Source organism: Nicotiana attenuata, unplaced genomic scaffold, assembly GCF_001879085.1.
Source record: "Nicotiana attenuata strain UT unplaced genomic scaffold, NIATTr2, whole genome shotgun sequence".
In the NCBI taxonomy this organism is placed as follows: domain Eukaryota; kingdom Viridiplantae; phylum Streptophyta; class Magnoliopsida; order Solanales; family Solanaceae; genus Nicotiana; species Nicotiana attenuata.
Window position 1 is genome coordinate 119,348 of NW_017672033.1, and position 11,192 is coordinate 130,539.

The 11,192-nt window shown below is 37.3% G+C and overlaps 1 protein-coding gene across 1 annotated transcript; it reads left to right on the forward strand.

Moving 5' to 3' along the window:
• The first annotated feature begins 6,534 nt into the window (after positions 1-6,534).
• Positions 6,535-10,557, forward strand: LOC109211445 (protein argonaute 7). Its single transcript, XM_019374976.1, has 3 exons — positions 6,535-7,151; positions 7,631-8,840; positions 8,933-10,557. The coding sequence occupies exons 1-3, from the start codon at positions 6,836-6,838 to the stop codon at positions 10,386-10,388; spliced, it is 2,982 nt and encodes a 993-aa protein (XP_019230521.1). The 5' UTR covers positions 6,535-6,835; the 3' UTR covers positions 10,389-10,557.
• The last annotated feature ends 635 nt before the right edge of the window (positions 10,558-11,192 follow it).

Here is an 11,192-nt window from a genome sequence, read left to right on the forward strand (position 1 = left end):
GTTTAGCTTATTTTTTAGCGTAGTAAAATCTAGACCTTTTTAGCGTAGTAAAACGTAGACCCTTTTAGCGTAGTAAAATTTAGAGCCTTGTAGCGTAGTAATGTGTAGTATTTTAGCTTAGAATTCCTTTTGTTTTAGTATCTTATACTGGTATTTCGATCCTCAAAATATGGATATATATATATATATATACAATTGAGTTATTAAAAATATGAATTTCAATTATAAAAAAAAAAATATAGCCGCTGGCCTCAAAAATATCGAGCCCGGAAGCCATACGTAAGTAATTTGTACAATTAAATTATTAAAAAAATATGAATTTAAATTATAAAAAAATATATATGACTATAAATGATAGTTTGGTGCCACTGGGCCTCAAAATATCGAGCCCGGAACCCATGGGTAAGTAATTTATACAATTAAGTTATTAATAAATATGAATTTCAATTATAAAAAAAACATATAGCCGTTGTGCCTCAAAATATCGAGCCCGGAACCCATACGTAAGTAATTTGTACAATTAAGTTATTAAAAAATATGAATTTAAATTATAAAAAAAATATATGATTATTAATGATAGTTTGGTGCCACTGGGCCTCAAAATATCGAGCTCGGAACCCATACGTAAGTAATTTGTACAATTAAATTATTAAAAAATATGAATTTAAATTATAAAAAAACATATAGCCGTTGGGCCTCAAAATATCGAGCCCGGAACCCATACGTAAGTAATTTGTACAATTAAGTTATTAAAAAATATGAACTTAAATTATAAATTAAATTATAAAAAAAATATATGACTATTATTGATAGTTTGGTACCACTGGGCCTCAAAATATCGAGCCCGGAACCCATATGTAAGTAATTTGTACAATTAAGTTATTAAAAAATATGAATTTAAATTATAAAAAAAATACATAATTATTAATGATAATTTGTACAATTAAGTTATTAAAAATTATGTCAGCTGGTCAGCTTTTTCAGTTCGACAAGACAACACACACATAACGCCTGGTATAATGGCGCTATATTTTGCGTGTTAAATATCATGATGTTGACAAGACTACTTTATGTCAGCTGGTCAGCTTTTTCAGTTCGACAAGACAACACACACATAACGCCAGGTATAATGGCGCTATATTTAGCGTTTAATCAATGAATGTTAATAAGACTACTTTATGCCAGTTGATCAGCTTTTTCAGTTCGACAAGACAACACACACATACTAAAATGGAAATTCCGTGTTACATTTAAATATTCCTAGAGGAAAAAATAACGAAAAAGAAAAAAGGGTGAAATAAGTGGACCGATATTTCTTCCATTATCTAGAATCAAACCAAATATTGTGAAAGTTGAATTATGTTAATGTCAAAGCATCTTTATTTTCTTATATATAGAAGAGTGGTATATGTGCTGGACTTGGAAAAAAATTATTTTATTACAAGCATAATTTTATTTCATAAATCAGGCAACATTACACATATTAACTAATTATTACAACATCAACTCATGGGTAGTTAGGTACCATAGAAGAAACCCACCCCGAGCTTGATTACTGTTGCCACCCAAAGGACATTTTCTACGTCGTGTCCTGTTTGCGAGCATATACCACATTTTCGCGCATAAACTGTATCACTAACATCCATTTGTTCCGTATACGCGTTCTCTTCTGCACCTGTATTTTACGCAAATAGGACTTGTTACACACCATTTTAAATGGTTCAGGAGCCAATAATGCTCAGCACCCAGTGGCTGCAACTGACCACATATATGTTGTTTAGGTACTGGAAACACTATATGTCGATCAACATAGTTGGTTGCACCTAAACCAACTTGTTGAAAGCACTTGATGGCATGTGAGCAAGGCATGTGGTAGATGAACCATTTTCCACAAGAGCATAACCTTGCAGATTCATTTACAGTATGCACATTATTACCCCGATTTGATGGATAGCGATGCGAACTTCAAAAACATTTCTTTCATTATCATACTGCAAAAATGAATGCCAATGTGCTCGTCGCTGTATTCTCAATCTCGTCAATCGGCACTGGCTCAAATTCAACACCCCTTTCCATCAATGAACGTTGCAGCCGAGACCTTTCAACAAACCTCTCCGCCATTTGCTTGAGAAGACATCCGCACCCTGGCGTACAGGCAATCCTCTGCCGTACTTCAAATAAACCCGTTGAAAGACTCTGACACATTTGTAGTCCAGAGTTCCCCATCGTCTGCCACCATCCGCATGCAAAGTCCACTTTTTTCGGGTCAATGGTCCGCAATTACCACGATAGGCTGCCTCGTCTCTGCTGAATATTTCCATGTGCCCTTCCGGAATTATGTTATTGGTGGTCCTGTTGCTCCATCCACAATCAAAATCATGCAGATCCTTATGGGACTATGCCTTCTGGAAATTGGCTTTCAAATGCCTAACACAAGTAACAAGTAGGCATAAGGTTCTTGCCATGCAGGCAAGTTCTCACAGAACTTAAGAAACCACCGTGCCGATCAGATATTAGACAGATACCGAACGCTGTTTTCACAACGTGCTCTTTCATATGGTTCAAAAACAACGTCCACGTCTCTTGGCTTTCATTGGCACAATAGAAAAGCTAGAGGAAATATCTGTCCATTGAGCATCTACTGCCACGGCTAATAACAGCTTGATATCGTACTTTCCATAGACATGAGTGCCGTCTATGGATATTACGGGGCGACAATGCGAAAAACCATCAATTGCTGGTATAAAACGCCCAGAACACGTAATTGAATATATATTCTGGTTACCTGCACTTTCGCTCAAGCTTCCACTCAACAACCGTCCCTGGTTAAAATGCTGTAGTGCAGCCATGTAACCTAGGAGAGATCTGCAAATGACTTATCCCAGTTACCATACACTATTTCAAACGCTCATTTGCACCCGAGAATGCCTTTCTTTTAGTAATGGTATGGCCATGTTCCTGCTGACTGATGTAATGCACTCTTTGATTATATACTTTATGGACTGTTCGATGTGTGGAATAAGAACAAGAGAAATCAAGTCAATATCCAAGTTGAAGTGATTCCCGTTGAATGTGTCCATTTCGCATGTGTGGGTGGGAATGTATTTACCCACTTTCCACATACCTGTCTCTCTCTTGGTCGCAGCAACATCCCAATTACATGGCCAAAACCACCTGCGACAAACAACCTTGTTACCGTCGGACTTGACTCCCATACATGCATCTCATGACACTCTTTTACGTTGTGCATTTAAACGTTTGCTTAGGCGCGCTTTATCAGGAAAAAGCATCCCCTTTGCAAGCACCGTTGGTCTAGACTCATCCCACATTGCTGTCCGGATTTCATAAAAATCCCTTGTGAGAGCTTCCACATCCGGCACGGTTGGCAAGTTATCAATGTAAGGAATCTCTCTTGAATGAAACGGCACTTCGGACTCATACACTCTTCGTCTAGGGGGGTCTCTCTTCAAATCAGGTCCTTCCTCCTCATTCTCTGCATCACCATCCTCACGAGCAAAGGATGTCTCATCCCCGGATTCATCCGCATTGTTATCGTAATCACTGTTCTGTTCCTCACTCTGTGCATCTGCCAGGTCCCGATGTAATACATCATTTTCGGGCAATTGAGTGAGTTCAACTTGCTCGTTTTCACTGCACAACCAACAAAAATATAAGCTACTAAATTAATAAATGATTTCCATATTTTGCGTAAATCACTTCACTTACAAGTCGTAATGTGATAAAATTCCATGATGGACGTTATCAATTAGGTGATGACTACCGGATGGGCCACTTGTAAAATTCATATCCGGCCGGTACCCCCTATTAAATATGTGAGCGTTAATACAAATTCAATACAACAAAAATATACATAATTAACACAAATGAAAATTAAAATTTACCACTCGTCTTGTGAGTTATGGAAAGTAGGGTATAAATTATTTTCTCGCTGCTCATTCACCGGCGGTGATAAGTTTAAATCAAAGATAACTCTTTCATCCGGAACTTGTCCGGCAAAAACTGTTCCAGAATAACCCCCCGATGACTGGGGGTTATCTCTACTACGCACAACCTCATTTTTTGGAACGTCTTCGACCTTCACGTACATCTCCAACATTGTGATTACAAGAAAATCCCGACATTCGTCCGGAGTCCTCAAAAAATCACTCAAAGTTTCATCATCGTCGATGTTAAACTCCGAGTAAAAAGCAACCCCTTGTGGAGTGACGGAATAAGGATATCTTCCGGTTACTTTAAATATCACCGAACGTTTCCTCACACTCATTTTTTTGCATAACAACGATATCAATGTATCGTCCTCCATTGTCAGTGGCAATTTAACATGACACTTAGCAGGTAAACTGTAGCCCACGGAGTTATTATCCATCACAACCTCACCACCCCAATATAATGAAACTCTTATCCTACGCTCTTCAGACATAATAAAAAAATGCTGGAGAATTTAACAACAACAGACGTTTCAACAAGAGTTAAAAAAATGTTTGAATGCATTTCTATGCGATTCTAACCTCTTTATATAGAAAATGGAGAGCCGGGAATTTTTTTTTTTTTTTTACATATACAGCGCCAAATAAGTTGGCACTATACGCTTTAGAATTATTGTACTCTACTATTATTACTGGGGTCAGGAAAAAAGGATATAACGCTAGGTTTTCTGGCGCTATATCACTGTGTCAGTATATAACGCCAGAAAACCTGGCGCTATACATTAACGGTGCAGTTACCGTTATTATATAGCGCCAGATTTTCTGGCGTTATATATATTATGGTCACTTTTTTTTTTACACCTATTTGTATCTTTTGAGTCCAAAATAACAACATTTTGGTTCCGAACTCTCCTCACCACACCATCATCAAACATGTTGAGAAAAGTTGGGGCAAAAGGGAGGCTAAAAGTGGGAAGTGTAATGCATAATGTCAATGCACAAGCAAGATAAGGAACATAATGAAGTTTAGCTCAATCCCTTTATGAAAGATGATTATTATGATGCGTGAGAATCAATCTTTGGATTATCTTTTAAGAGCTACTAGTCTTAGTTTTCTTTTTATAACCGTGTTCAGGTTAACTTGTGAGTATTTTAGTGGTACATGTTATCTCACACCAAAGTAAGTATTAGGTAATTCCGTCCATAACGACTTATAAATATAAAAAATTACCTAATATTTTCGTCCATACTAAAATTTTAGTCAAATATTATTATTTTCAACCTAGTTCATCGATAACTAGTACACATCTTGAGTGCACTATTAGGGTTAATCTTGGAGAACCACTAATTAAATTTTTTGTGGGTATGGGAATAGGGATAGACCTGAAAAAGTATTCTTGAGATATGAAATTATTTAATTATTATAACTAATGTGGAGTCAATAAAGTTATGTTCTGTCATTGCCTGCTGTGCTATGTATATTTTTTAGAATGAAACTTTTTAGAACTTTAAAAAGAGTTCTTAGAGTGGTCTAATGTAACCAAAGGGTGTAGAAGTTTCCATTTTCTCACTTTTATATTTGCTTTTTCTCATGTTAAATAGTAAAAAGAAACCCTATGACTTTTAGTAGCCCTTTTCATCATATGGAGTTTAGAAGAGAACCTAGGATAGAATCTATGTAGAGGGCATAATACCCGCTAAAGAATTTAATCAAGTTTTATCATCTTGTTTAATCTTATCTTATCATTATAGAGGGATTAAATCATGAAACAATTTGATGAACAAAATCACGCCAAAATTGGAGGCTATATTGTCTCATATGCTGATTACTTCTCTTTCTATTGTATAATCGTTTTCAAGGCCTGCAATTATCTTCAAGATATGATGTATGAGCACTAAACTTATCGCATTATCACATTTAATCAATGGAAAGACGACGACAATTATGTCGATAAGCACAATATTTTTATTTTTCTTATACTCACTCCGTTCCATGATTTTTTTATCTCTTTATTTTTGTCTAAAATAAGTGTTTTTTTATATAATCAAGAAAGAATTAATTTTATTACTCCAAAATTTGTCCTTATTTACATATCTCAATTTGTCAAGTTAACAATATGCAAATTTTAATTAAGAGTGATTTAGTCAAAATACCTTTTTTCTCTAAGGAATTAGTTATTTTTTTAAAGAGCGTGCTAAAAATTGAAAAATAACCTTTTATAAATCGGACGGAGTATTAATTAAGTGTTGATTGGGAATCTTATTGATTGATGGATTAAAAGCGTTGTTGTATGTTGATTAAGTAACAAAAAATGAATATGGAGTGAAATTAAGACTTTTTCTTTTTCCCACTTCATTTGACTAAGTGAAATTCAACCATAGAAAGAAAAAGGGCAAGAAATGCTGAACACTTTACTAAGTTAAAGTACTGAACTGAGTCAAAAGGAACACCAAAAGTATATTCATTCATTACACTAATACCATAACACTATACACAAAGATTGCATAGTTTCAAGAAATCATAATAGATATATACCCTTCTTTAGTAATGTTTGTGTACCTTATTTTTTTTTCCTCCTTTTCCCCTTTGTATGAAATTCCACCTGCATCATACTCTCATTCTGAACTTCACTCGGGAAACCACATGAACTAAATTCCAACTTCCTCACCCCTACCCCCACCCCTACCCTACCCTCTTCATCCCTCCCCCCCCCCACCCCCCTTTTCTCTCTGCAATAACTACTGTTCTGCTTCCTTACTGGTACTTATTATCAACAGAAGTATTCCATTATTCCGATATCTCAGTTTCCTTTTCCTCTCTCTCTCTTTCTACATGCAAAGAAGCCTTTTTGCTCATTTCTTGTTCTTTTTGCTCATTTCTTGAAGTTATGGAAGAAACTGAAGAGTCAAATAATAGAAGCAAGAAATGCAACTCTAAACCAACAAGTGTGAAAGGGTGTGTTAATTATAATAATAATAATAATGCTCATAATAATAGTAATCGGTATATTGCTTTTGGTTTTCGTAGTAATCAGAATCAATACCAAACATACCCAGCTCTACTTCCTCTGCCTCCTGCAATTCCTATGCAAGTGGCTGTTGCTCCACCTTTCCCTCAAAATCACAACTTTACATCAACAACCCTTTTGCAGAATCAGCCATTTCTTGCCACCCCTTCTGATTCCAAACTCCGATACTTTACAGGTAAATTCACCTTCTTTCAAACCCCTTTTCAGTAAGTGGAGATTTTTCTGCAGAAAGTGCAAGTGTTGGAGCATAATTAGACTTTGTATTATATGCCAAAGTATGAAAATAATAGCTCTCTGTTACTTCTTTATTGGTGGAGTTTTACTTTTTTCTTACTTTGTTCAAAGTTTATTTGAATCCATTCTTTGGTTAGTATTAAAGGAGCACTTCATTACATTAACATTCTGTTTTTTATCTTTTCCTTTTTTGATGTCACTCACTAAACAGAATAATTGTTGAAAAGATCAGTTTTTTTCTGCAGAAAGTAGAAGGATTTGAGCCTGTTTAGACTTCTTATTTACAGTAATATATGCAAAAGCATGTAAACAAGTAGCCTTGTCTTCTTTATTAGTATTTCATGTTCTGTTTTGTTCACAGTTTATTACCAAGAATGAAACTTTCTTTTGACATTAACAGTGTGTTCACTCATTAAACAGCCTCAAAAGTGCTGCAAAGGCAAAATGATGTGTCCAAACAGAAGGATTTATTGAGGGTCAAGACTGCTACCACTCCAGAATCTTTTGTGGTGGCAAGAAGACCTGATTCTGGTGGTGTAGAAGGACAAGTAATCTCTCTTCTTGCTAATCATTTCCTTGTCAAATTTGATCCTTTACAGAAGATTTTCCACTATGATGTTGAAATTTCACCTCATCCATCTAAGGAAGTTGCTAGGTTAATCAAACAAAAACTTGTAGAGGAACATTCTCTTGTGTTATCAGGTGCTCTTCCTGTTTTTGATGGTGGAAGAACTATATATAGCCCTATTGAATTTCAAAATAATAAGATTGAATGTTACATTAGCCTACCAATTCCTAGTAGTGGCAACAAGTTGCAGATAGAGGGACAGCAGATTAAGCTTTTCCGCGTTAACATTAAACTAATATCTAAATTTGATGGGAAAGAACTAAGTAGCTTCTTGAATAAAGAAGGGGATGGTTGGAGTCCACTTCCTCAGGAATATCTTCATGCATTAGATGTTGTGTTGCGCGAAAGTCCGACGGACAAGTGTATAACAGCGGGGAGATCCTTTTACTCGAGTTGTATGGGAGGAGAAAAAGATATTGGTGGCGGAGCGGTGGCGCTAAGGGGGTTCTTTCAGAGTCTTAGACCAACTCAACAAGGGCTTGCTCTCAATGTTGATTTCTCAGTGACTGCTTTCCATGAGAGTATTGGAGTGATCCCTTACTTGGAAAAGCGCCTCGACTTTCTCCGCGGCATTTCTCAGAGGAAAACGAGAGGCTTGACGAATGAAGAGAAGAAAGAGGTAGAGAAGGCATTAAAGAATATAAGGGTGTTTGTTTGTCACAGAGAGACGGTTCAGAGATATCGTATTTGCAGCTTAACTGAGGAAGTCACGGAGAACCTCTGCTTTCAGGATAGGGATGGAAAAATTCTAAGAATAGTAAACTACTTCAAGGATCATTATAACTATGACATACAATATAGGAACTTGCCGTGCTTGCAGATTAGCAGAAGTAAACCTTGTTATCTTCCTATGGAACTTTGTATGATTTGTGAAGGACAAAAGTTTCTTGGGAAGCTTTCTGATGATCAGACTGCAAGAATACTCAAAATGGGATGTCAAAGGCCAAGGGAAAGAAAGGCGATTATAGATGGAATCGTGACAGGATCGGTTGGACCAACAAGGTAATTTCTGCTGCATGTTACCTCCTTTTTGTATTGCTTATATTTTTCTTTTTGATAGTGCCTTAGTATCAGATTGGTTCTTTTCTTGACAGTGGAAATCACGCTAGGGACTTCAAACTCCAAATCTCAAGAGAAATGACTCCATTGTATGGGAGAATTCTTCAGCCTCCTAAGCTTAAACTAGGGGACCGCGGTCTGGTTAGAGATCTTATTCCTTCCCGTCATGATAGACAGTGGAATCTTTTGGACAGCCATGTATTCGAAGGTACTCGAATTGAGAGATGGGCGCTAATGAGTTTTGGTGGGACCTCTGATCAGAAGTCCAACATACCAAAATTCATAAACCAGTTATGTCAAAGGTGTGAGCAATTGGGAATTTTCCTTAACAAGAATACAGTACTTAACCCCCAGTTTGAACCCATGAATTTGCTCAACAATGTAAAACACCTAGAAACCAAACTCAAGAAGCTACAAAGAGCTTCATTTAGCAATCTCCAACTTGTTATTTGTGTGATGGAGAAAAAACACAAAGGATATGCCGACTTGAAAAGAATCGCTGAGACAAACATCGGGGTTGTAACCCAATGCTGTTTGTACCCAAACCTTGGCAAACATAGCTCACAGTTTTTGGCAAATTTGGCTCTCAAGATCAATGCCAAAGTTGGGGGATGCACAGTTGCATTGTACAATTCATTGCCTTCTCAAATACCACGGCTCTTCAAACACGATGGTCCGGTTATTTTTATGGGTGCGGACGTCACTCATCCACACCCACTTGATGATTCTAGCCCCTCGGTTGCTGCTATAGTTGGTAATGTGAATTGGCCAGCAGCCAACAAGTATGTCTCCAGAATGAGGTCCCAAACACATAGGCAGGAGATCATTCAAGATCTCAGCACAATGATCGGGGAAATTCTTGATGATTTCTACGAGGAGCTTCTAAAACTCCCCGAGCGAATAATCTTCTTCAGGGATGGAGTAAGTGAAACTCAGTTCTTGAAAGTACTTAAAGAAGAGCTACAAGCAATTCGTGTAGCATGTTCGAGATTTCCAGGTTACAAACCTCCCATTACTTTCGTGGTCGTTCAGAAAAGGCATCATACTCGGCTATTTCCATGTGAACTTGATCCGTCGTCAACTAGAAACCAGTTCTTTAATGAAAACATCCCACCAGGTACAGTTGTCGATAGTGTGATCACACATCCAAGAGAATTTGACTTCTATCTCTGCAGTCATTGGGGTGTAAAAGGAACAAGCAGGCCAATTCATTACCATGTTTTATGGGATGAAAACCAGTTCACTTCTGATGAACTACAAAAGTTGGTTTACAACCTTTGCTACACATTTGTGAGATGCACCAAGCCTATTTCACTGGTGCCTCCAGCTTACTATGCCCATCTTGCTGCATACAGAGGCAGACTATATCTCGAGCGTTCGGACTCGGCTACTCTAACAAGAAGTTCTAACATCTCTCGACCTGCACCACCAAAGACAACTCCTTTACCTAAACTCACTGAGAACATTAAAAAGCTTATGTTTTACTGCTGAACTTATGGCAACTGCACATAGTTCTTTCTAGCTAATCTTCTTTATTGACAGTTTAGTTGTTTGATCTAATGTAGTTTTTATACAGTAGCTCTTTCTAGCTAGATGACTGTTTATTAATTTTGATCTCATGTTAATTTTTATGCTGGCTAAATAATTGAATCTTCCCATGTATCATTGAGTTAATTCCAGAAAGTTTACTAGAATTGGTCATGAGATTTGGCTTTGTAGTTCCTTTCAATTGTTATTTCAGCTACATGACCCTTCTCAAATAATAACACTAACAACAACATACTCAGTATTATCCCACACTGTGGGGTCCGTGGAGGGTAGTGTGTACGCAGATCTTACCCCTACTTTGTGAGGATAGAGAGGATGTTTCTTATACTCTCGGCTCAGGAAAGCATAAGCACCACATTAATGAAAATATAGATAAGAAGGGACAACACCAAAAAGCCATATAAAGCAGAATAAAAACAACGGTTAGTCATAAAAATCTGCTACCAACAGAATGCGAGACTGCGTACCAATACTACTGGTATAAACACTCTAGACTACCTACCGTACTACCCTAATCCTCGACCTTCACACCTTCTTATCAAGGGTCATGGTCCTCGGTCAGCTGAAGCTGCGACATGTTTGGCCTAATCACCTCTCCCACTTCTTCTTCGGCCTACCTCTACCTCTCCGAAGGCCCTCCAATGTCAGCCTCTCATACATCCTCACCAGGGCGTGTGTGCTCCTCCTCACATGACTAAACCACCTAAGTCGCGCTTCCTGCATCTTGTCCTCAATAGGGGCCACACC

Bases quoted from the DNA above. Each gene is read 5' to 3' on its own strand.
- LOC109211445 (XM_019374976.1), top strand. From the start codon at position 6,836: ATGGAAGAAACTGAAGAGTCAAATAATAGAAGCAAGAAATGCAACTCT. The intron at 7,152-7,630 runs GTAAATTCACCT...CTCATTAAACAG, and splicing joins CAAACTCCGATACTTTACAG to CCTCAAAAGTGCTGCAAAGG. The intron at 8,841-8,932 runs GTAATTTCTGCT...TTTTCTTGACAG, and splicing joins GGATCGGTTGGACCAACAAG to TGGAAATCACGCTAGGGACT.